At 49.3% G+C, this 24102-nt stretch overlaps 1 protein-coding gene and 1 pseudogene across 2 annotated transcripts in view; both read right to left on the minus strand.

The window, feature by feature from the left end:
- Positions 1 to 3194: 3194 nt before the first annotated feature.
- The window catches only part of APOM (apolipoprotein M), a 127408-nt gene continuing 106500 nt past the window's right edge, over positions 3195 to 24102 (minus strand). Inside the window, exons 5-7 of one of the 2 annotated variants that reach the window (XM_069632959.1) lie at positions 10064 to 10162; positions 4838 to 4875; positions 3195 to 3516 (exon numbers count right to left, since the gene is read on the minus strand). In XM_069632959.1, coding sequence (XP_069489060.1) covers positions 4838 to 4875; positions 10064 to 10162 — 137 coding nt within the window. In that variant the 3' untranslated portion in view covers positions 3195 to 3516. The remainder of the gene's footprint in view (positions 3517 to 4837; positions 4876 to 10063; positions 10163 to 24102) is intronic. The other variant, XM_069632958.1, reaches the window with a different exon arrangement.
- On the minus strand, positions 3955 to 4073 carry LOC138522191 (5S ribosomal RNA; annotated as a pseudogene).

Below are 24102 nucleotides of genomic sequence, written 5' to 3' on the forward strand. Positions count from 1 at the left end.
TTCTATTATCTAAGAAGGATTGAATCCATCCTGTGGCTTCTTGTGAGAAGTGGGTGGCAGAGTCCAGGTGGTGGCAGAGAGTCTTGTGATCAACCAAGTCAAACGCAGCTGAGAGGTCGAGCAACATTAGTAGTGCTGTATTACTGTTGTCTCTCAGGGAGTCTATTTGTGCCTTAAGGTCAATCAGTGCAGTTTCCGTTCCGTGTTGCGGTCTAAAACCTGAATGACGTACTCCTAGGAGGTGGTTACATTCCAAATATTGTTGGATTTGGAGAAACGCTACCTTGTCAAGGATTTTGAGCACGAAGGGTACTGTCGTAATGGGACAATAGTTAGTGGGAATGGATGGGACAAGTGTTTGTTTTTTTAGGAGTGGGAGGACCCACAATTGTTTCAGGTTGTTGGGAATGGTGCCGGTAGAGAATGAGGCATTTATAAGCTTAGTTATGAACGGGGAGAGGTCCCGTGCGGCATCCTTTATGATTTGTGCTGGGCAAGGGTCGCCGTGGCAGTTGGACGGTTTGAGAGTTAGGATGACTTTTTTAACTTCTAGAATGGATACTTTCTTGAAGTTGAAGAGGGGTTTAGGCAGTTCAGAAGGGGCGAGAGGTGAGGTGATCGGAAGCAAAGGGGCAGTGATGTTGTTAGAATTAGATGCGAGTAGGAGGGATTCTTTTTTGTTGTTAATTTTAGCCTGAAGGGTCGTTATTTTGTTAGCTAGGGCACTCTGAATGCTGGTGCACCATGTTTTGTCTTTAAGGCAGGTGTCCGGGGCTTGGATAGGTGTTTCCATTTCTTTGAGGATTATGAACAATTCTTTAGTATTGGCGCTAGCTTGGGTAATGCGCAGATTATAGGATTCTTGTTTGGCAAGGATTATTTCTTTTCTGTACAAGGAAGCTTGTTATGCAGAGGGGATGTCACACGCATGCATTCACATGGCACGAGTGGGCCCATGAGCCAGACGTAGCTCTCCTTAGCAGTTGGTGTCAAGCCAACCAGGCAACAAGCAGGACCTTATTGGCTCCCAGGAATGAATGTTTACCCTACAGGGGATGTATCCAGAGCAAAGGTAAGGCTAAGTCATGGAATCCGTACATTGGAAGGGTGTAGGGCATTGTGGTGCCAGAGGAGGAGCACGGATAAAGCACAGGACAAAACTAAAAAGACAAAGAACAAGTGCAAGGGTGCAGTGAATCTCCAGCATAGCCCTCTTCCTTACACCTTATGTGTAGTCCTGCATTAGGCCAGAATAGAGGCACCTTTACATCTCTCTACTTGTTCTCCAGTGCACCCCTTTTCTTGAGCCTAGACACCTCCAGATTGCCTCCGTACCCAGTGCTGAGGAGCCTAACTCTGGCACTTGGTTTGGGGGACCAGAGGGCTAGCCATCTCCCTAGTGTGTTTCCAGTAGACCCTGCTTCTTGAGCCTACACACCTCCAGATTGCCCTTGTACACAGTGCTGGTGATCCTACCTCTGGCACTTTGTTAGAGGTGACTATCTCCCTAGTGGTTCTCCAGTGCACCCTTTTTCTTGAGCCTAGACACCTCCAGGTTGCCTCGGTACCCAGTGCCGAGGAGCCTAAGTCTGGCACTTGGTTTGGGGGGTACAGAGGGGGTGTCCATCTCCCTAGTCTCTCTCCAGTGCACACTGCTTCTTGAGCCTCCACACCTCCAGATTGCCTCTGTACATAGTGCTGGTGATTCTGCCTCTGGCGCTTTGTTAGTTATCTCCCTAGTGGGTCTCCAGTCCACCCTGCTTCTATAGCCTCCACACCTCCAGATTGCCTCTGTACCCAGTGCTGGTGATCCTATCTCTGGCACTTTGTTTGGGGGGTTGGCCATCTCCCTAGTGTGTCTCCAGCACACCCTGCTTCTTGAGCCTAGACACCTCCAGATTGCCTCTGTTCCCAGTTCTGGTGATCCTACCTCTGGCAGTTTTTATAGTGGTTGCCCATCTCCCTAGTGGGTCTCCAGCACACCCTGCTTGTTGAACCTACACACCTCCAGATTGCCTATGTACCCAGTGCTGATGATCCTACCTCTGGCACTTTGTTCAGGGTTGTCCATCTTCCTAGTGGGTTTCCTATGCACCATGCTTCTTGAGCCTACACACCTCCAGATTGCCTCTGTACACAGTGTTGGCGAGCCTACCTCTGGCACTTTGTTAGAAGTGGCCATCTCCCTAGTGGGTCTCCAGTCCACCCTGCTTCTATAGCCTCCACACCTCCAGACTGCCTCCATACCCAGTGCTGGTGATCCTATCTCTGGCACTTCGTTGGTGGTTGGCCATCTCCCTAGTGGGTCTCCAGCACACCCTGTTTTTTGAGCCTACACACCACCGGATTGCCTCTGTACCCAATGCTGGTGATCCTATCTCTGTCACTTGGTTGGTGGTTGGCCATCTCACTAGTGGGTCTCAAGTGCACCGTGCTTCTTGCGCCTACACACCTCCAGATTGCCCCCGTAGCCATTGCTAGTGACACTACATCTAGCATTTTATTCAGGGTTGGCCATCCCCCTGCTTCTTGAGCCTACACAACCCTGGATTGCCTCTGTGCCCAGTGTTGATGACAGTACCTCTGGCACTTTGTTAGCGTTTAGCCATCTCCCTAGTGGGTCTCCAGTACACTCTGCTTCTTGAGCCTACACACCTCGGGATTGCCAGCGTACCCAGTGTTGGTGACACTACCTCTGGCACTTTGTTAGTGGTTGGCTACCTCCCTAGTGGGTCTCCAGTACACCCTGCTTCTTGGGCCTACACACCTCCAGATTGCCTCCGTACCCAGTGCTGGTGATCCTACCTCTGGCACTTTTTAGTTGGCCATGTACCGCACTGATCTCATTTACAGAATGTCTTTGCTTGCCTCAGTCATTACAGGTTTTTCAAACTTTAGTTCATAGGGGCGATGGTTGGTTGTATTCTTCATGATCAAGAATCTGGAAAAGCATTGCAATGTGATGTGTATTAATTGCTCACCCCTTAATTCAAGATTATACATGATGGTTACAATGATTCTGATCACAGGCCTCAAACTTCACAGCCCAGTTGATCTCCACGCCACCACCCGGTGGAAGTCCGCTCCTGGGGCATCAACGTTGTTTTTAGATGACATATAGTTACTGATCACATAAGTAGTTCATTGAGTAATAGTGAGGCCATTGCCACAGTAGAAACTACTTGTCCACAGTCTGAGGGTATAAATACATTTATTTAAGGATTATTTTTGATTTGTACACATTCCGCTCGCTACGAATTCCAGCATTTGTGAATGATGATTTGCATGTGTTGTATAGGGCAAGGGATCTCATGCAATGGCGGCTGAGGTCTTACGCTGTGGATCACAACTTTTTTTGTTGTTGCACTTTGGAGGACCTTCTTTGTTTCAGCTTTTATAGATGATGGAACTTTGTGTCCTTCGGCACTGTGCCGCATGCCATTGGGGAGGTAACGACTGTCTTGCATCGCATTCCACAGCAACAGTGTCTTCTAAGGCTGGAGGTCATGAAAAGGGCTGGGGAATGGGATAGAAAAAATCAAGGAAGGTTAGTGACTGATGGTTCTCAGTATTAAGACGGAGATTGGCACCAGGAGCAGGTTGTGTTTCTAGAACAATGATGGAGATATCTGAACCCAGAACCACACATTGGCAAATGGGGCGCAAGTGACAGACACCAAAGAATCGGTGAAGTGGCGGTAAAGAGAGAGACCATTGGTTGAGGAGCACACTAAGCAAGTACAGCTGAAAGACTTCTTTTCTGAAGTCTTGGGAGCTGATTTTATGAGACAAGCTTTGTAGTGTCAGTACAGTTAGGAGAGGAAAGTGGAAATGCACAAATATAGGAAACTGACAGACACAGCAGGAGAGCAAGGATGGATAATGGGATCCAGGAAAATCCATAGGAGCCCAAAAACATCACCAACTGGATAATAAAAGACCATTTTTTTCTTTAGCCTACAGCACCTGCTATTCCCAGGCGGTCTCCCATCCAGCTACTAACTAGGCCCAACACTGCTTAGTTTCCGAGATCAGGTGAGATCGGGCGCATTCAGTGTGGTGTGGCCGTAGGCAATAATAAAAGACAATGAACACATGGGACAACGGGGGAGAACCAAGACTGAATCCAGAGGCATGTGGACCTCAGCAATAGGGTAGCGGGACCCAGACCTCAATGACAGGATAATGAGATGCAGAGATAGGAACAAATGGGACATCAGATGGAGAAAAATGGCCTGCACGGACATCGGAGATGGGACAGTGGCACACATTGACATGAAGATGAGATAATGGGACGCGGTAACACCAAGGACTAGAGGCGGCATAATCACAGAGCAATCAAGGAGTACACAGTGGAAGCCCAGAAAATCAAAGGACAGGAAGGCAAGACTCAAGGACCTCTATGGCTTTAGAATATAGCAGTGGCAGAGCAATGGCAGAATCCAGCGACAATACACACACACACAAACAAACAACACAAATTATTTTGAATGTGACCTTCTAGCATAACGCGCGATCCACTTAGGAACCCCAAAACCTTATACTGTGCACAAGCACACAATAGACAAACCTGGTCAGAAAATAAGTGCTGGGGCACGAGGGGCTGTATTATGGGGCACGGGACACTGTACACTGCAGAGAGATAGGCTTCGATCAGGGGAAGAGGTAGGGGATGTATAATGGGAGGATGGTATAATAAGACCCAGATCTTGGGGCATCATTAGAAAGTGCTCGGCTTGATTGAAACTGTTCCCAGCAGGCAGAATATTCTGTCCCCAATAGAACCTGTGGCCGTGCATTTTCCATAGACACCGTTGAATTTGTTGTGGAAACTCACCTAGCTGTGGACCCCAGTAGGCTCGAACTTGCAGTATTCTGAAACGGGAGAGGAGAACGTGTTAAGACAGTGTGCGGAGTACAGGTCTCTCCCCACAGGGCGCCGGGTAAAGCTTTAGTGAACGAGCAAGCGCTGGACACCCAGATTTCCTATCACCAATTTCAGGACAGAAGGTTATTAAGGGACCAGTGCGCAGCCAGCACGTTAAAGACTTTAAGGACAGACTAAAATAAGACAGGAGGAGATGCAGAAAAGAACCAGCCTGAAAGGAGTGAGAAGGGGAGATGTGTGAAAGTAGATATCCTCTTCTCTTTCAACTTCCTTGGAGTAGGCAAACAGCTCCCCAGGCTAACTGAATTCGGCAAGTTATTTTTTTTTTACACTTGCAACTTTGCAGAACTAGAATTACAAAAGTAAATTGCTTTCTGCAAAATATTTAGATCTAGCAAATTGAATGAGCAATACCAATTTTGTTAAAACCTCTCAATAATCTGTGTGGCTTTTTATCATGAGAACCTTTTTGCTGCGGGAAGACCCTGAGGAAGTGATGGCAGAGGAAGGAGGTCAAGGCTACGGGAGCTCAGAGGAGTCTTTATGCACACAATGCATGAAAGTATGATCCGGAGGATGTTGGCGCTCTCCTGCTGCGGGTGAAATAGTCTCATGCCGCGAGCCTTAATGTACCCTCCTGTGCATGCCACTGTCATTAGATGGGATAATCGGGTATGCAGTGCACTATTTATTTATGTTTATAAAGCACATGTCACTGTCCCGGAGGCATAATAGCGCTTACAGGACATACAACATATAATCATAACATATAAAAACAGGGACTATGCCACTGGAAGACATGTTCTGTCCACCCCACCTTCGAGCAGGAACGTCTCGGGGTGCTCATGCCTTACATGCCTCTAATAGCCAAGCATATGGTGAGTCCTACAGTAGGGATTAAGTTATTCGGGCTCAGCTATTTTGAAGATTTGTGGGATGAGAAAGGTCATTTTTCTTGAAATGCGCAGAGGTCGCGTATGCGCAGTCGTATTTCTGATGCGGGAGAGGATCATTTTAGACACATTTTCTATGCACCAATTAGACTTTACATTTGTAGGCCACAGATAATATCTCTATTTGCGATCAACAGTCATCACCTTTACTATGAAAGTCTATTGTCTGTATTGGTGGGAATCGTTGTCTGCCTCTATACATCAATAATTACCATTGGGTGCAATGGAATCGAATTCATACATCAATGATTACCATTGGGTCCAATGGAATCGCATTCATTATAAGCTAAAGCAATTCGCTTGATTTGAAGCTGGAGTTAGCGATCATTACTGCAAGTGGAAGAGGGTCCTGAGAATATACCTTTGGGGAAAGCTCTTTACTATTTAGAAATTGCATATAAATATTTAAAGAAATATCAAATATGCCACTAAAGACCCCTGTTGTTTTTAATTATGTCTTGGTCTTGGTTACTTTTGGAGTAAATGAAATGGAACACAGAAAATACAGGCATAATTACTCATAATGTGGCCCTCCAGATGGTTTGGACTTCAACCGCTATAAGCCGTAGCCAACATAGTGAGTGGTGAAGTATCATGGGAGCTGTAGTCTAAAACCTCTGGTGAGACACATAATGAGTAGCCATGCAACAGATATTTGTTAATTGCAAAAAATCTCATTGACAAGCGATGAAATAGGGTAGAAATCCCGAAAACCTCTGAATGGAAGGTGCAATGGGTTTGTGCAGAACCATGCTCCCCGGTCGTCTAACCAAGCACACTTTCAGGGCAGCGTGGCTGCAGTGACCATGACAGAGTAACGCAAGGGTACAGTCTCACCCAGATGATGGGGACTTTGGGCTGTGGACCTGTGAGGAAACCGCAGGGAAGAAGTCAAGGGTCTGCATGCTGTTGCTGAGGGGCCAAGAAAGATTCAAAATGTTGGACCGGGTGTTTATCCCTTCCTTTGTCCACCAGGTGAAATCCCACTGAGAAGCCGGTGAGCACAGGAGGTCACAAGAACCTTTAGAGAGTCTGGAAACTGGGCTAGCTTGGAAGAGCCCCAAACAGAGGAGGACTTTGGGGGGTGGGAGGAGAATCCTGATGATATGGAGCCAGAATCCCACACCCACCAACGCTCCTGAGCGAGGATGGTATTGAGACTGTTGTTGTCTCAAGCCTATGCCAACACCCAGAATAAAAGCTAAACAAGGTAATTGGGTCTCACATCTAAACTCAGCCCAGAGACGTTCATGCAAGTCCCAGAGACTGATGAAACTGACTCCCCCTTGAAGGGATGACCTAAGCCTAACATACTGGCAACGTGTGCATCTCTTACGAGAAAGGAGGCTGATCTAACTTACCAGACTGGTAATGCACAAACATCTTATGAGAAAAGAGGCTGACCTGAGCCTAAGAGACTGGTAAAGTACAAACATCTTATGAGAAAAGAGGCTGACCTGAGCCTAAGAGACTGGTAATGCACAAACATTTTATGAGAAAAGAGGCTGACGTGAGCCTAAGAGACTGGTAATGTACAAGCATCTTATGAGAAAAGAGGCTGCCCTGAGCCTAAGAGACTGGTAATGCACAAGCATTCTATAAGAAAAGAGACTGATAACAAACATCTTATGAGAAAAGAGGCTGACCGGAGCATAAGAGACTGGTAATGTATATACCTTTCATGTGAAAAGAGGCTGACCTGAGCCTAAGAGACTGGTAATGCATATACCTTTCATGAGACGAACGGCTGACCTGAGCCTAAGAGAAAGGCAATGCATATACCTCTTGAGAGAAGAGAGGCTGACCTGAGCCTAAGAGACTGGTAATGCATATACCTCTTGAGAAAAGAAGCTGACCTGAACTTAAGAATCTGGTAATGCAAAAAGCTCTTACGAGAAAAGGACCTGACCTGATCCAAATATCCTAAAAGACTGGGAAGGCATATACCTCTTACAAGAAAAGAGCAAGGCCTACCCATAAGAGACTGGTAATGCTAAATATCTCATTTTTAAAAAGAGACTGATCTAAACCTAAGAGACTGGCAGCACAGATATCTGCTATGTTAAAATAGGCTCATCTGAGAATAAGTAACTGGTAATACAAATACCTCTTATGGGCAAAAAGTCTGATGTGAGCCTAAGAGCATGGTAGCGCAAACACCTCTTGTGAGAAAATAGACTGTCCTAAGCCTAAAGGACTGGTAATGCTTATACGTCTTACAAAAAAGAGGATGACCCAAGCCTAAGAGACTGGTAATGCACATACCTCTTATGAGAAAAGGGGCTGAACTGATCCTAAGGGACTGGTGAGGCTTATACGTCTTACATAAAAAGAGGCTTGGCTAAGCCTAAGAGACTGGTAATGCTAAATACCTTTTAGGGCAAAAGAGGCTGCCAAAAGCCTAAGGGACTGGTAATGCTAAATACCTCTTAAGGAAAAAATAGGCTGACCTAAGCCTAGGAGACTGGTAATGCTAAATACCTATTAGGGCAAAAGAGGCTGACCTAAGCCTAAGAGACTGGTAAAGCCAAATACCTCTTAAGGAAAAGAGGCTGACCTAAGAGACTGGAAGTGCATATATCTATTATGAGAGGAGCGTCTGACATAAGCCTAAGGAACAGTGAAAGATCCTGACCTAATGATAGCTTGATAATAAATATTTCTAACTTAAAATCCTGCTACTCACATGCTCGTTTGGTGACGCTTCACAGATGGAAAGTAAGGTACTGGAAAAAGAAATAGATCTGTAACAAGGCCGGCAAGGGGATTTAATTAAATGCAGTCTCCATCAGAGTCTAATTTCTGGATTTTTTTAGGAATTGATTGCTAGCCCTTAAAAATACAAAGAAGGGTGTTCATGGAGTCATAAGTAGTAATCCAAGGGAAACACTGTATCATTCATTCAGTTATGCTATGTCTTGTTTGGTATTGTGTTCATTTTCAGAGAGGTCAAAGTCTGCCAGCTGCCGATCTGTAACAATCAGTGGACATTTGCAGAAGAGAGGTTTCAAAGTTTTCGGTGATTGAGAGCAGTCGATGCTGGGAAGCTTAAATGTCTGGTGCTATAGTGAGATGAGGCCAAGGAGCCTGACGTGCTGCTGGGGATCCGAGTGAGATGTTGCGAGGCTCATCCATACAGCACCAGGTGAAATGTCGCGAGGGAAGCTGCGACAGAGGAGTCTGAGGTGCTACAGAGGATCTGCATCAGACCCTGAGGAGATAATGCTTCAAACTACAGGGTGGAGAGATGGGAGGGACGCTGCAAGTTTATTGTGCTGCTGGAACCCAGACTGGTACCCCAGTGCATGAAAACAGTGGAGAACCAGAGACAGAACTTAGAGTGGGGTGAAGCCCCAGAATACTGACAACCACAAAGAGCTGGGAGGTTGTCCCAAAGTTGCCTAGTTCAGCATGATCTGGAGGTGGGTCCCTGCTCACTAGGGGAGTCTTGGCTGGAAAAATTATCGGGGTTCGTGACTTACACCGAACAATGGGTAACAGGCGATGGTAAACTTGGCAATGAGAGGAATGTGGAGCAGATTTCTTCACCAAGGCTATTGTAGCTCAGAAAGTCATTTAACCAGGCAAAGCGAGTAGGTGAGAGTTATGTTTATAAGGATGAACTGAAGATAATAAAAATTAACTGGTATTGGGTTTGCAATGGTGGTTTCGACTAGAGGCAAGGGTACTCAACATGTGGGTCTTGAGATGCCTTGGACTCCAATCCCATTGATCCTTCACCAGTGACAATGCTGGTGGCAGTTGAAGGTCTAGAGATTTGGTCAGCTACAAGTCGATTGCACATGGCCACTCAATCTTTGCCTGGGTGATAAAGAAAATGTCTTAGGCCTTTAAGAAAACATATCCAAGTCTATACCTGAGCTGGCCTACGATATAAAGGCCCCTGTAGTGGCCAAGAACATGTATTCAATAGGTGACGGTAAGGAGCTTGGAACGATGCCTGCATAAGGACCCATGGGAAATTGAGCGACCCCAGCAGGACATTCTCTATTGCTAATAGTGTCAGCAAATGTGAGATAGTTGTTGAAGTGGGGTGGGCAGAGGGGACTTTGGGGCACCAGATATGGAAATGGGAAGATAACGCAAGCCTGAAGGTTATCTGACGTCAGTGTTTGTGAATGGAAAGATCCTGGGTAGAGGGGTTCAAGCTGGACTGGCAGTGGTAAGTGGAGTACTTTGGGAGGCACCCATCAAGTCTTACCGTTGGCTTGTGGGAAAAGCAGGAGCTTGTGCATTCCAGCGCAGCTGGCCTTTGTCTTGAAGTCATCGATGTATTCCTGGTCCAATTGAGGGGTGCGAGCTGTGTGTGACGACAAGAGACACAGGTTGTGTTAAAGTGTATGAGGCTGCGGTGGCGAACATAGCTGAGATACAATCACCACTAAGGGGCAGGAAGCGGGAATGGGAAGGGGTGTCACTGAGTACACACAATAGGAGAGCTCTCAAAATACATTGCGATCATTGATACCACTGAAAAACAATCTATGAACGACTGTCATTGAATGAAGCATTGTAGTACACCAAGCCTTCTCCCATAGACTGGCCTTCGCCACCAAAGACCCCTGATGTCCTTGGTGTGCTACGTACAGCACTTTAGGTACATGGGCAGATGGGACCACCATGCATACATCTCTCAGTTACAGTCCTTCTGGCAAGACTGGCCACTCATGATAAATCTTCCATAGGCTTTGCAGTGCGACCTTGGTGGCTGCGTGCAATGATCCTGTAAGCACAGAACTTGCTTCCAGTCTCCGGTCCTTACCGACTGAAAGGCCAATTGGACATGTTAATCCGCTGCCAATCCATTGGCCTGTTCAAGCAATGCCATGGCTATGAGATCAATAGCTTCGGTGATCATGGATACGTGATCTTCTGTGTCCAGTTCCTCCTTTCCTCATCCCGCCACTGAGACGCTGGGGTGTCAGGACAGGTAGTCTGCCAGGTTGTCACATCCCGGCTGGTGGGTGAGAGTGACATCATACCACTGAAGCTGAAGGATCCACTTTTCTTTTTTTTCACTTATTTTTTATTGAAAATGTTATTGAAACAAAACTTAAATATACACAACCAGCAGTTGCAAAAACCCTCCCTCCCCCTCCCGCTTCAGGGCCCAAACAGGGCATAAGGAATCCAGAGAGGTCAACCACAGGGCTTTACAATGTTGTTAGGCCAACAAATTGGGTTCTTTGGCAACGACCCTCTAATAACCAATAATAAGGCTGCATACAGGGAGATCATCAGGCGGGCTAGCCAGGGCCCAGGCACCTCAAAGTCTCATTGAGCCACAGTCCTTGTGCAGGAGCACTATTGTCCAGTCCAGCAGAAAGGCATTCATCGTATCGTGCACCAGAGCTGTTAGCTTCTCGTACTTAAAGATAGCACAAAGCTTTGCCAACCATTCAGCTCTAGAGGGGGCTGATTTTCTCCTCCACTTCTGAGCGAGAGCCAGCCTCCCCGCTCTCAACATGGCCTAGACGACCCTGGGAAGGACGCCTGAATGTGAGGCAGGCGAAGGGAAACCAAATAGGAGGTCAATGGAGTGCAAAGGAAGCTGGATCCCTACTATGTCTTTAATCCAGCCAAGGAGCTCCGACCAGTAGATCTGGATTAAGGGACACTCCCACCACAAGTGGTACCAGGACCCCCCCCCCCCCCAACCACACACCCTTGGACAGAGGTGGGAGGTACCACAAAACATTTTAGCCAATCCCTCAGGAGGGAGATGCCACATATGCAGAATCTCAAAATTGTGCTTCTTGGCCGCCGTATAAAGGGAACCTGAGAAGAGCCCCCCAAAGAGCTTAGACCAAGTTAACTCTTCCAATGTCTCTCCCCATTTCTCCTCCCAAAACTGTTTGAAACCCTGCCTACCTTCGAGTTGAGCTACAATTAGGATTTTATATATCTTGGAGAGAGATCCTTTTCTCGAGGAAGCCTCCACAATCATTCTCTCTAGGGGCTTGAGAGGGTGGGATAAGGATGCACCCCATTTGGGGCTAGTTAGGAGCCCTTTTATTCAGGGATAGTCAAAGATAGATAATGGGTGATCCCCCATGGCCTCCGCTAGGGTGCTGTAATCAATGCAAACACCATTTTGAAAGAGCTGTGCAGCTCCTTCCAACCATGTGTCGGACCACTTTTGGGTATCTCTGAAACCCCTCTTCCCCAGATCAGGGGGGGGGCACAGAGATGATAGGGGAGAGGGCCAGGAGGAGAGGGGAGCATTGGGTCTATCCTGTTTCCATAGGGACCACAAAACTGACAAGGTCGGGTGATTCCTTATTCTGTCAGGAATATCTCTGGTCGGGGCCCAAAAAAGGTCTCTTACTTTCCTGGGATGCGTGTGGGTATCTTCGATATACAACCAATAGGTTTGCATTCATTCTTCATATGCTCTAACATGACCTTTAACTGGGCCGCCTTGTAATACTGGTGGAAGTCCGGGAGGCCAAAGCCTCCTTGGGATTTCGGGAGGGTTAGTATCTCAAATATGACCCTTGGCCTCTTTCCGTTCCAAACAAACCGCAAAGCTATGGTTCTCAGGGACTTAAAGAAAGTATCTGGCACTACAGTAGGGGGGGCAGAAAAAAGGTACAAGAGCCAAGGGAGGATATACATTTTTAGAGACACCATAAGCCCAAACCAGGAGAGGTTCAGGGGGCCCACCGCTGGAGGTCCATGCAAATCTTGGAGAAAGCTGGGGGAAAATTCAGCTCAAAAAGGTTCCCTAAATCTCTCGGGAGTAGGACCCCTAGATAGGATACAGCTGTGTGCTCAACTTGGATACCCTCAACCGAATCTTTCCCCTCTAGGACCCCATCTATTCTCCCCATTGGAATGAGACATGACTTTGATGGGTTAATTTTCAGGCCAGAGAAGACTCCAAATGATCGAATCAGGTCTAGGACTCTCGGGAGAGAGTCTTTCAGGTTGGTCAAGTAAACAAGGATGTCGTCTGCAAAAAGGGAGAGCTTAAAGTCTAAATCCCTGCAGCTAACCCCAAAAATCCCTTGGTGCTGCCTTATAGCTATAGCAAGGGGCTCCATCGCGAGAGCATATAGAAGGGGAGAAATGGGGCATCCTTGCCCTCGAGAGAGAGGGAAAACGGGTCAGAGACTACCTCGTTGACTGAAACCCTGGCTGTCAGGCCACTGTACAAGGCGGCTAACCACCCCCGGAATCTTTCACCAAACCTCATTCTATGAAGGACTTTCCCCATATAAGACCACTGCACCCGGTCAAAGGCCTTTTCTGAATCCAATGACAGTATGTAAGCTTCAATCTTATTACTATCGGCCTTGTGCATCAGATTCAGAGTTTTTCTGATATTATCGGACCCTTACCTCCCAGGGATAAACCCAACCTGGTCGCCATGAACTAACGAGGGGAGGTGCTGGGCCAACCTGTTGGCAAGCAATTTTGCTAGGATCTTGACATCAGTATTTAATAAAGAAATGGGGCGATGGGTTTGGCAGTTCATCGGGTCCTTCCCCCCCTTCGGGATGACCACAATACAGGCAGCTAACATGGACTGGGGGAGCCTCCCAGAATTCAGGTTCTCGTTGAATAGTTCAGACAAGAATGGGGCTAGGGCAGAACGAAAGGATTTATAGAAAAAGACTGTGAAGCCATCTTCGCCAGGAGTGGTGCCCCCCTTCATGGAAGCAACAACGTCTACTACTTCTTGGGGCATGACAGGCCTCTCTAGCTGGTCCGCTTTCTCCAGAGGGAGCGAGGGATCAGAAGAGAGTCTAAGAAATTATCAGCCTCGGGACCTTCCTCCAAACACTTTGAGGTGTAGAGGCGTTCATAAAACATTCGGAATTGCTCTGCTATTCCCAAATCGTCTAGGCATTTTTCGCCCCCCGGGAGACGCAACGCACCCACCCTTCTAGACCTTCTAAGTTCCCGTAACTTCCAAGCCAAAATTTTGTCCACCTTCTCCCCCCTCTCCATATAGCGCTGTTTAAGAAGGGACAATCTTCGGCTAATGAATAGGTGTGGCCTGGAGCACCAACGATGTGGTCGCTCCTCTGATGGCCTCCATGGAAAGCCCGCTGCTTCACCTAATAAAGGCGATGCTCCAGCAAGTCTCGTGAAACGAAAATGCCTGCCACAGCTTTCGGAGTACTCAGGCTCCGGACGAATGAAAAATGAACCACTAAGTCCCGCTTAAAACCCTGAACAGGACAGAGGAAGGGTGTGAGGCCACCGTTGGAATGAAAACAAGATGGCGGACGGACCCGTGAAGCGCTGCCACAACGTTGGATAAGGCCGTGTGGCAGGGAGCCTCATCTACGAGCATCGGAGTCAGGAAGCCCGAACCCCCCTGACTGCCCTGCAGCCTGTTGGAGTTGCCATGGAGTGCGCCGCGGCTGTTGCCCGGCCGCTCCGTTGAAGCGGGAGGAGCACCTGCTGCATAGATCCGTGTGGTGCCAGGGGGACACGGTGTACGCTGCCGATCCCTGCGGGCGGGCGGACCCTGGCGACCCAGCCTTGCGAGCGGTGCTCGAGTGGAGGCTGCTGCCGGATGGGGGCACGCCGGACTCCCACCGCCCGCCCACGGTCCCTGGCGGCCGATCCCTGCTCCGGAGCATCAATCGTGCTTCCGGATATTCCCAGCCCTGCACACCTGCATCTTCGGGGGCCGCGTGGCAAGCGTGGACGCTAACTACTCCCCTCCCCCACTTGCCTGCTCTGGGCTGCACTCCATCTGCTGCCTGAGTGCAGCCGACCCCCGATCTCCGCCACCGACAGCAGCGGGCATTGTCTGACCGACCCAGGTGCGGCCTGGGAGCCCGCGCCTCCTCTTGTTGAGACCACTCACCACGCTGGCAGGGGGCCCGCGCCAGCCTGGACTCGCACGGGGAGGAAGCGCCCCAACGGATTGACCCAGACCAGCGCCAGTAGAGTGGAGCCCCCACGGGAGCGCCTTGATCCTTGAGCCCTGAGAGCGGCTGGAGGTGAGCGGGGGGGAGAATCTTCCATCCACGCCGGACTCCCTGGTGGGCCTCCTCCCACCCCGCACAAGTAGCAGGAAAAACCCCACCAGGCTGCCCAAAACCAGTGATCCCCCCCAGCTGCTGGGGCTGGCAACCATCGAGGCTCCGAGGGAGACGTGGATTTCGCGGGCTCGGGCCCAGACCCCCAGGAGCCTTCTCCCAGCAAGCAGCGGACGTCCCCCACCCCTCACCTAGGGGCCATCTTGTGTCTTCCTTGGTGCTGGCGAAGCGGCTGGGCCTCTGGCTACTCCTCTTCACTGCGGCTGGTCTGGGGCTGGCCCCCACCGAAATACCAACTATCACTGCTCCAAAACATCTACGTAGAGACAACAGAGAAAGGGAGGCGCAGGGACCAATGATATTTTCCTCCCTGATTTCCCCGAATTTCTTCCTGGGGCACCCGGCCCACACCTTGAGAACCACTTACACTAACCTACGGCCCGAGAACGGCCCGAGAACATGGTGAACTCCTTTAATGAGGGACTCCAGCCTTTATAGCTACGCCTGGCCCTCCACTCCGCTTGGATCTGGGATGCTCTAATACTGCTGTTCTAGCCTTTTAGGGGCTCACGACTCTCTCCCGATACAGGAAAACACGATGGCCAAGCAACTGAAATCCGGCAAGAACCCCGATATAGCCACAATGCTGATGTCCTCTGAAGGATCCAACAAACAAGACTCTCAAGCTTCCCCCCCTCAGGAGCCCCCAGAGGACAAGGGAACCCTGGCAACCAAGAATGACATTCTGGCTTTTATGGCAGACATTAAGTCCGAATTCAGGTCATGTATGACATAAATGGCTACTAAACTGGAAAACACCGACCGAAGAGTAGCGGAGGCTGAACAGAGATTGGGGGAGATCGAGGACCAGACCCAAGACCAGGCAGCCACCCTGGTGGAGGTCCAACGCGCAATCAGACTTCTCCAGGATAAAGCTGACATTTTTGAATTTAAGCAAAAAGACTTGGAGAATAGGGCCCGACGCAATAACCTACGCATACGAGGGGTTCCGGCGTCGGTCCCAGATAAGAAATTAGCGGAATATGTGGCCGACTTCTTTCAAGCTCTCCTTCCAGACTTAGAAAAGTCACAGCTCCTCCTGGACCGCACACTCAGGATGCGCCCTCGACGCGGAGTGGAGTCAGACGCCCGCCAGATGTCATCACAAGGGTGCACTTTTTCACCACGAAAGAAGCCATCTCTGCAATCAGTCGCACCCAGGACGAAATTATCTTTCAGGGCTCACCTCTCCAAATTTATCAAGATCTATCAGCCCTCACCCTCCAGAAAAGATGAGCTCTCCGACCCTTAGCGGTCTTCCTACAGGACCAGTAAATCTGCTATAGATGGCTCTTCCCCACAGCCCTACAGTTCTCTTACAAGGGCACCCAGAGGAGAATCAGCCACCTGGAGGACGCCGAGAAAATCATGAATTCAACCTCGCCCGAGTCCCGATCCCCCCTGGTTCCCGAACACAGCACCGACACGGACCTCCCAACGGACCTCCCAACGCCTCCCAAAACTCAACAGAACTCTTGGTCAAAAGTCCTGAGGTTCAGAAGAAAGAGATAGCTGAAGGCGGGAACGCAGCCGACTTCTTGGAAAATGGAAACCCCAAGCAACAGAAGTCTGAGCCCTAGCCCCTGGAACCATGGGCCTATCTCCTACCTGGCTCAATCGAACTTCCTCCCCCTTAACACTTCCAGACCTGCCGGCGGCCCACCCGAAGGCGAACTCGCTGCCTACGACCTTAAAAATGGAACGGTAATAATTGGAGCAGCGGGCCCTACCCCACGGCCTATGCCCAATTCCGAGGTAGTATCCACCTACATCCTTGGAATACTCAACCCACAATTTTAGCCATGTTGGCTATTCTTAGTTACTTGGCCACGTTGGCCGGAGGAGGTGCCAACCTAACAAAACTGGCCCTCCTCTTAGTTAAACCTCTGTCCTCCCGTTGGAGGCCAGAGCAAAAATTTCATGGCAGGTAAAGGTGCAGTTGCAAAATTAACGAAATGCCTGCTGATTCATCTTCACCTCTCACCCCCCCCTCCGAACATGGCAACACCCCCACGTCATGTTCCCGATCACCCCACTCTGAGGTTCATCTCTCTGAATGTTATCGGTTTAAACTCTCCGGCCAAACGCAAATCAATTTTGCAAAAGCTTCAAAACGAAAACGCTGCGGTGGCCATGATACAGGAAACACACCTATCGCCAGCTGATTTTGGGCGCATTCGCTCCCGACTCTCTCCGAAGCAGTTCTGTGCATCGGGGAACAAGAAAAAAGGAGGCACAGCAATTCTTTTCAAGAAGGGGCTGGATCCCCAGATATTAGATACGAAACTCTGTCCGGATGGCCGATTTGTGGCGGTGAAGTGTCTGCTACTGGGTCAACTACATACCTTCATATCAGTATACGCCCCAAACACAGGTCAAGCTGCTTTCTATGAAGCTCTGAGCGCAGCCCTTTCCCCCTTTATGGAGGGTAAAATCATCATTGGCGGTGACTTCAACGGAGTCCCTGACCCCACGAAAGACAAATCCCACCCGCCCTCGTCCAGGGACTTCACTACAGCATTAGCTCTTTTGCAGTTGTTCAGAACCCTTGAGGTGGTTGATTCATGGAGGGTACTCCACCCCTCGGAAAAAGACTTCTCTTTCTACTCGCACGTCCATAGAACCCATTCCAAAATAGACCTCCTCCTGGTCTCTTCCCAAATTCTCTCACTTACCAATGACGTAACTATAGGCCCAAGAATCCTATTTGACCATGGCCCAGTGACCTTGGAGCTCCGAGTACATGAGGCACCTCACTCAGCGCAACGCAGATGGACAATCTATGATCCAATGCTTAACAAGATGCCGCTCAGGGACACAATCACAACTACAATTAGGAATTTCTTCAAAGAAAACCCTAAAACGGACACCTCCCCCGCTAACACCTGGGATGCCATGAAGGCGGTCGTATGCGGAGAACTGGTAGCTCAAGGCACAGCCTTTCACAAGATTAGGCGACACACCCGCTTGGCCCTCGAAGAGGACCTCCGGGAAGCGGAGAAGATCCATAAAGAAAAAGGATGGTCCCCAAGAACACAGCGTGCCATTCGCACGGCACAGAAGAAGATCAAAGCCCACTACGCCGAACACAAGGCACATCAACTAGCAAAAGCCAAACAATTCTATTATGCCAAAAACAACAAAGCAAACAAGCTTCTGGTTGCCAAGCTTGCTAAAGCAAAACAGATCAACATGATCATTGGACTGCGGGATCCACAAGGCAGAACACAGTATGCCGAGCAGGACAAACAACGCCTAGCAGCAGATCACCTAACACAAGTAATGACCGCCCCGCCACGGGACCCCGAAGAACAAAAGGAATACCTACATTCAGCGGCACTTCCCCAACTACCAAGCTCCACCTGAGACATCTTGGATGCCCCAATTTCCAGTGAAGAGGTAGACCAGGCTATCAAATCCCTCAAATCCCGTGCCCCGGGCCCTGATGGTTACTCAACCAGGTTCTATAAGGTCTTCAGGCCCCAACTGCTCACCCCACTGGTGCAATTATTTAACTCCTTCAGAGACACGGGCGTCATAACCCCCTCCATGCAGGAGTCAATCACAGTCCTTCTACCTAAACCAGGAGGAGACCCAAGAAACCCAGCCTCATACAGGCCTATCGCCCTTCTCAATATTGATGCCAATATCTACTCCAAAATCCTAGCAACACGCCTATCTCATATCCTACCAGGCATAATCCAACCTGACCAGAGCGGCTTTTTGAAGAATCGATCTACAGCTGACAACATCCGCAGAGCCCTGAACCTGGTGGACCTGGCCTCCCGAGACTCACAGGGAATGGTGCTCATGGCTCTAGACGCGACCAAAGCGTTTGAAGGTGGATTGGACCTTTATGGAACTCACCCTGGAGGCGTTCGGATTTGGGCCGTAATTCCGCACTATGGTCTTGGTTAATTATAAATCGCCCAAAACCCTGCTTAGAATTAACGGCAACCTCTCCGCCCCCATTACGCTGACCTGCGGAACCAGACAGGGATGCCCGCTGTCCCCGCTCCTATTTGCCCTGATCATGGAACCATTTGCCCAACGGATTAGACGGAACAACCTAATCAAGGGCTTCCGAGCTGGTTCCTCACACAATAAACTAGCGCTCTACGCGGACGATGTCCTCTTAACCATCACGGACCCCCGCTGCTCCCTGACACAGGCTCTAGCAGAAATACATAGTTATGATAGGGTCACAGGATTCACTATTAACTTCAATAAGTCAACAGCACTGGGGATAGGGATCTCCCAGAGGGAGCGAGAGGACTTGATCCCTATGTGCCCAATCCAATGGAAAACGAAGGCTATCACCTACCTGGGGGTCCAGGACCCAGCCAACCCAACAGACACTTATCACGTAAACTTCCCCCCGCTCTTTAAAGAGCTCGAAACAGACCTGAAACGCTCGGCAACACAGGAAATTTCTCTAATGGGCCGGATCACAGCATGTAAAATGAACCTGCTCCTGAGATTCCTGTACGCATGCTCCGCCCTCCCTGTAGCGATTCCGGCCACAGCGCTCCAAAAACTGCAGAGGAAAATGTTCCAATTCATTTGGAAGGGGAAGAAGGCTAGAATCACCAAAACCACGATGTTGGGAAACGCAAAACTTGGAGGCTTGGGGGTCCCGGACCTGCAGAACTACCAGATGGCAGCTCAAATGTCCTGCATTCAAGCGTGGCAAACAATCACCAACCGCCCCAGGTGGGTAGATCTGGAACAATCATGCTTGACTCTCCCTCTATGCTTTCTCCCTCATATTCCCCCAGCGACAAGGCAGCAATGGCGAGGACTACTGTTGGCTACTAGACACACCGTTGCCATCTGGGACAGAACTCTGAGGCAAAAAAAAAAAAGAGGACTTCATCCCCGGTGTTCCTAAACCCCACCTTTGCACCCGGAACAGCTCCCCAGAATTTCAAAAACTGGATTGCGGGGGGGCTGGAGACCTTGGGGCAACTCTTCGAGGGAGGACAACTGCATACCTACGAACAATGCAAGGAACTCTTTCAACTGCAGGAACAAGACAGGTTTACACACCTCCAACTGTGCCACTGGTGCTCCCACCCGCAAACACGCCAGGCAGTAACTCGCCCTCCCACAGCTATAGAACTAACTCTCAAGGACCTACCAACCCGGGGCAGAATTTCTGTGCTATACAAACGCCTCCAGCGAGACTTTCCTATCTTCAGGACTCGATCTATGGCACAATGGGAAGCAGACCTGGGCCACCCTGTGGAAGACCAGGCTTGGGTGGACAACTGGGCCCGCATCCATTCGTCGTCTGCATGCGTTACAAACAGAGAATGCGCCTACAAGATCTTACTGCGATGGTACTATCCCCCTCTATGTCTCCACCACATGAACCATACTCTGGATCCGGCCTGCTGGAGGCAATGCGGCCAGATAGGATCCTTCTTTCACATGTGGTGGACCTGCCCCTAAGTCCAAAGCTTCTGGAGACAATGCTTAGGGGCCATTCCCGACATCACACAAACTATACTTCCCTTAGACCCTGAACCCCTCCTCCTGGGCCTCCCGATCCCCGGGACCTACCCAAGAACAGGCCCCAAGCCCAACCTCCTGTCCCAATGCTTGCTGGCGGGTAGAATCGTGGTGGCCCGCACATGGAAATCCGCAGAGGGCCCCCTCCTACTCCTCTGGTGGTTGAAGTTATGGGATGTGCTGATAGCAGAAAAAGTGACGGCAGCTAGAGCGGGCCTCCTCCACCGCTTTCGGAACTTTTGGAACCCTGTTCTTGACTTTGATAGAGACTTTCCGGCCCTGACTTACAATCCCCAACTGGCCAGGAAAGTCCTGGAAAGCGGAGATGCCCCACAGGAGCAGGAATGAAGGAGGGGACCCTTGAAGAGCTTGATAAACTTGAGGAGGGTGGGAAAAGTGAAAAGATGGGCTTTTACAATAATGCATTTTAATTATTGATAAGTGTCGGTACTGTTATTATCCTGCCTTGTTCAAAAAATAAACACATTTAAAAAAAAAAAAGAAGGGCCAATTTTCTCTCGGTTTGCCAGACCATGAGGGGAGCCAGCTTAGCATTGAGCTAAAAAAGCTCGGCCAATTTACCCGGAAACATTTGGGATTGAAGCTTACACCCCGGCTGTATCGCTTCCATTTTTCCTCTGAGAATCCCTTCCTCCCTAAGCCTGGCGCACTTCCTTGCTGCACCTAGCCCAATTAGGACTCCCTGGATTGTCGCCTTAAAGGCCTCACAGATTCCCGCCTCACCAACTTCTCGGTTATCATTAAGCTAAACAAAGTCCCTTATATTTGCTAGGAGAGTCTGGGTGATTTCCTTATCATTCAACAAAAAAATCATTACACGTCCACCTCGTGGACATTGGGGGATTCAAGGAGATACCCACTTGGACGCAGACTAGGTCATGGTCGGACCACGGGATCAACTCCACCCCAAACCCCAAAATACCGTTACGCAAGGATTTGTCAAGCAAAACACAATCAATTCTAGAGAAAGATGAGTGGGGATTACAGAAAAATGTGAAAAGAGGGTCCCGCCCTGGACTCATTGAATGGGAGTCAGTACGACCAAGCGCCTCATTTGTGGTGTGGAAAGCTGAGGCCATCCTTTTCTGGACATGTAGGTCTGTACGAGGGCGGGCTGACTTACTATCTCTACCCGGGTGGAGAACAATGTTAAAGTTGCCTCTGACCAAAAGGAGCCCCTCTGTGAATCCCATGATCCTCATTTTGACACTCTCCCAAAATTGATCCTGAGCCTCATTAGGAGCCTAGACAGACACCAGCGTCACCCTCCTCCCCCCTTCACCATCACAAACTGTCCGTTGGGGTCAGCACAGTGAGCTTTCGCTACGAAGTGGGCTTTGGAAGACACCACTATTGCTACCCCTCTTTTTTTGGAAGGGGCTGAGGCATGGAAGACCTCCTGGACGGATCTGGACCTGAGCACCATCTCTCTACCCCGCACCCTGTGGGTCTCCTGTAGAAACAATGCATGTAGTCTCAGCCTATTGAACTCCTTCGTCACCAGTGATCTTTTATTCTGAGACGTCAATCCTCGGACATTTAGCGAACACAATGTCAGCGAAAGAAGCGCATCAGCCATCAACCTGATAAACAACTCTATGAGACCCTGCGAGGGAGCCGGAGCCGAGGGAGCCGGAGCCCACTCCCCGCCCTCTTCCCGCTGGGTCTGCAACTCTAACAATAACAAACCTCAAGCGAGTCTAAACAACTTCCCAACTTCCCCCCTTGCCCCCTTTGAACGCCTGGACTACCCGTGACATATGGAATGTCATCCAACCAGGTCACCAGTGTCTGCCTCCACCAGGGCAATAAATGACAACAAAGCACAACTATTCTGAGCCCCCCAATTCCCCAACAGCCACTCAGGAACAAAGATTCAACAATGCACCCCCCACCACCTCCTGAAACCATATCAAGGGATACCCTCCATCATGGAGCAAAGCGTCACCCAAGACATTTGCATTGTGGAGTTTCAGTGCAAGCACCGTAAAGTCTAAGCCAAACAACCTCCTTTTTTTCTAAAGTTATCTTAGGCTGATAGGGCATGACTAGTCATTGGCAGGCTTAAGGGAGAGCGGAATCCCCTGCCTGAATTTACTATGACCCCAGACTCGACGCCGTTCTGAGGGTTCACCAGATCTCCCACTAGGTTTCCGCGGGATCCACTTTTCTATCCTGCTCGGAGGATGTACAGTGGCCTCTGACATAATGGGGGCCAAAGGCTTGACCAGTTATCACAGACACCAGTTGTCCATATATATGTAATAATGATGGCATCCCCATGGCACAGCCAGGGCCTCCCACTCGATCTAGGAGTATCTCACTATTCGGATCCTTCTGAATGAAAACTGCCCATGTCTGGTATTAATGACAATTTCTGTTTGGCGTGCTGAATCAAAGGGCGCATGACGGTATTTTCTGTCAATATTGTCTTTATGTTTTGACATGCAGCCTCTTCTAGGGTCGTCCAATCCCCCAGCAAGTCTCTTTACCTGGAATTTCCTAGAGGTGCATATGGCATGGCAAAGTTATTGGTTTAGGACGATTTTCCCGAAAACAAATGGTCACAATGACCATTTGTTATAAAAATGCTACCACCAAAGGTTCGAACACCAAAAGTTTGAACCTTTGGTGGTAACATTGTAAAAAAAAAAACAGGGGCTGCAGGGGTGTCCCCTGCAACAGTATAGTGAGCGGGGTCTGCGGGGGACACCCCCGTAAACTTCCGTTAAAAAAATAAAATAGAAAAGAAAAGGACCCTGCAGCGCCAGTTCCCGATTACGGAAGTGAAAGGGAACTGGTGCTGCAAGAACCAGCATGAAGATGAAGGTAAGTGGGGTTTGTTTATGTTGGGGGTGTGGGTGGGGGTGTGCTGAGGGTGTGGATGGGGGGTTGTTATGGGTGTGTTGTGTGTGTGTGAGAATGTATGTGTGTTCGCATGAGAAAGGTGCAAACTTTTGGTAGTTCGCAACTTTCTCGTGCAAATGATTTGCCCGCAGTAGTTTCAGCCGCGAGCAAATCACTTGGATTCAAGTTATTGATAACCTTCTGCATATGTAACTATACCGAGAAAGCTCCTCACCTCAGAAGGGTTCTTGGGTGTCATGGCTGTGTGGATGTCTGGTACCTTTTGAGGATCTGCTGTGGCCTGCCACTTGAATCCCGAATCCAAATAATTACATTCTTGTGCGGAGGAGCTCTCACTATTTCTTAAGGAGTATTAACTCCTGCACTTGTAGTTTACCCAACACAGGCTTGAGGCATTCCAGATGGTCAGATTCAATGCAATCATGAACTAAAATATTGTGACCTATGTTTAGCTCCCTGGGGATATCATCCACCACGCTCCTGATAGAGTGCTGGAAAGCCTCCGTGGCAGACGATATTCCAAAACTCAGCCCTTTGTATCGGTAGAGGCCTTTATGGGAGGTGAAAGTAGTGCTGCTGTACAGGTTATAGGACCACATGATGGTCACTGGCATTTTTGTCTAGATTAGAAAAGAACACTGCCCCTTGCAGATCTGTGACTACATCATCTGTGGTGGGGGTTAAATGTCTTTCCAGCTTTATTGCCTTTTTCTACAAATGTATGTCTACGCATATTCGCACAGACCCAGACTGTTGAACCATGCTGTAGATTCTG

This window comes from Ambystoma mexicanum, chromosome 13 (assembly GCF_040938575.1).
Source record: "Ambystoma mexicanum isolate Mex_15411 chromosome 13, UKY_AmexF1_1, whole genome shotgun sequence".
Taxonomy (NCBI): Eukaryota; Metazoa; Chordata; class Amphibia; order Caudata; family Ambystomatidae; genus Ambystoma; species Ambystoma mexicanum.